At 35.5% G+C, this 1,726-nt stretch overlaps 1 protein-coding gene across 1 annotated transcript; it reads right to left on the minus strand.

Annotated features, from left to right (window-relative positions):
* Positions 1-201: 201 nt before the first annotated feature.
* On the minus strand, positions 202-1,168 carry LOC113081170 (uncharacterized protein C3orf18 homolog; the record flags this gene model as incomplete). Its single annotated transcript, XM_026253224.1, has 2 exons — positions 202-228; positions 929-1,168. Coding segments are annotated over 2 exons (267 nt in total), but the record flags the coding sequence as incomplete, so codon positions are not given.
* Between the last annotated feature and the right edge of the window lie 558 nt (positions 1,169-1,726).

Genomic DNA, 1,726 nt, shown 5'->3' on the forward strand with positions numbered 1-1,726 from the left:
TTATACATGGGCATCAGCTGGTGTCTCAGTTTCCCAGCCTGTAGAAGAAAAGCATCACCGCATCATTACTGACACTCTTCTATGTGGGAAACATCAGAGGCTTCCACTTAGACCCAAAAAGGATTTCAGTCTTGAATTAAATATCACTGAAGAACCTTGAGTTTTTGTAGTGAAGTGATACATGAATGTGCAATTGCTCACCTTTTCTTTTTTCTTGATGTATATAAACTGGAGAAGAAAAATGCATGAATTATATACATTTCATGAATTACGTTTTTAATCAATTAAATTGGCAAGAAATTCCAGGGTATCTAACTAAACAACTATAAGCACGAACACTCAATGATAATCAAGTCTGAAGCACTACATGTGGAAAAGGTTAGTATTCTAGTCAAATAAATGTCTGTTATCATCTATGTAACTCAAAATATACATGACTTTAAGTCTATTTCAACTACATGACTCAATAATTTGTCAGAAAAGAGAAAGTGTCATTTTAAATATAGATACTTGTATTAAACTTTAAAACAATATTGATTGTATCAATAAAATTGCATAAAAAGTTCTGCTGAAAAATACAGTGAAAACCGTAATATTGTAAAATATTATTTTAATTTCAAATAAGTTTTCTATTTGAATATACTTTAAAATGTCATGTGCATTAATTTTCAGCATTAATCTTCAGTGTCGCATGGTCCCTCAGAAATCGTTCTAATGCTGATCTGCTGCTCAAAAACATTTATTATTATCAGTGTTGAAAACAGTTGTGCTGCTTAGTATTTTGTGGAAACTGTGACACAATTTCTTTTAGGATTCTGTACTGAGTTCCAAATAAATACATTTGTTCTAAATCTTTTTATAAGAGTCTTCACAGGTGCTTTTGATCAATTTGATCTGACATGCTTGTGTTGAGCATTTTGGGGTGTACCACGACAACAGCCAGCCCAATGACTGTGATGATACCAAAGGGCACGAGCACCATCCCCATCCCGGCGCCTTCCACTGAAGCCATGGGCAGCTGTGTGGAGTTCAGGCTGGTCTCGTTGGTGGACGATGTGACGGAGCTGAAGGTGGTCCTGGACGTTATGTGTTCTGGCTCAGCTCTGGGCTCTGCTGAAGCTGTGAGAAGAGGAGTGAAGGTGGTGAGGGAGAGAGTGGGGGCGGGAACGGGGTCAGGGTTTGGGTGGAGGTCAGATACATGGTTCTTGCTGGAGGCGAGCCAGGTGTGTTTTGAAGACAACCCTACTGTGATTGATTCCTCCAGCAGACCTCGGCCATGATGCTCATGATGATCCTAAACTCCTGGAAGAATCCTGTGAATGAAGATTTAATGTTAGATACAATTTGGCTTTGTTTTCAAAAACTATAAATGGTAATAAAAGTAGGTCAATATAATGACAGTTGGATTTCATTTTTAAACTCATATTTGTTTTATTTTCAACATTGATAAGTTTCCATTCTTTCTGAAGACTGGTTGAAAACAAGAGGATGAATCATTTCATTTTATTCTGTTGACAGATATAGATTTATTTATTTTCAGGTGCATGTATCGAAGTATATTTTGATGGTAAAGAAACCGTATAACCTAATTGAAACATATATTTTCTAGATAATATTTTACACATACTATAATATTTTTGTTATAAATAATATAATAACGTGGAAATAAAGACAGTTTTTTCTGCTCACCAAGGGTGCATTTATGTGAAATACCATAAACAGTAAT

Source organism: Carassius auratus, unplaced genomic scaffold (assembly GCF_003368295.1).
Source record: "Carassius auratus strain Wakin unplaced genomic scaffold, ASM336829v1 scaf_tig00033296, whole genome shotgun sequence".
In the NCBI taxonomy this organism is placed as follows: Eukaryota; Metazoa; Chordata; class Actinopteri; order Cypriniformes; family Cyprinidae; genus Carassius; species Carassius auratus.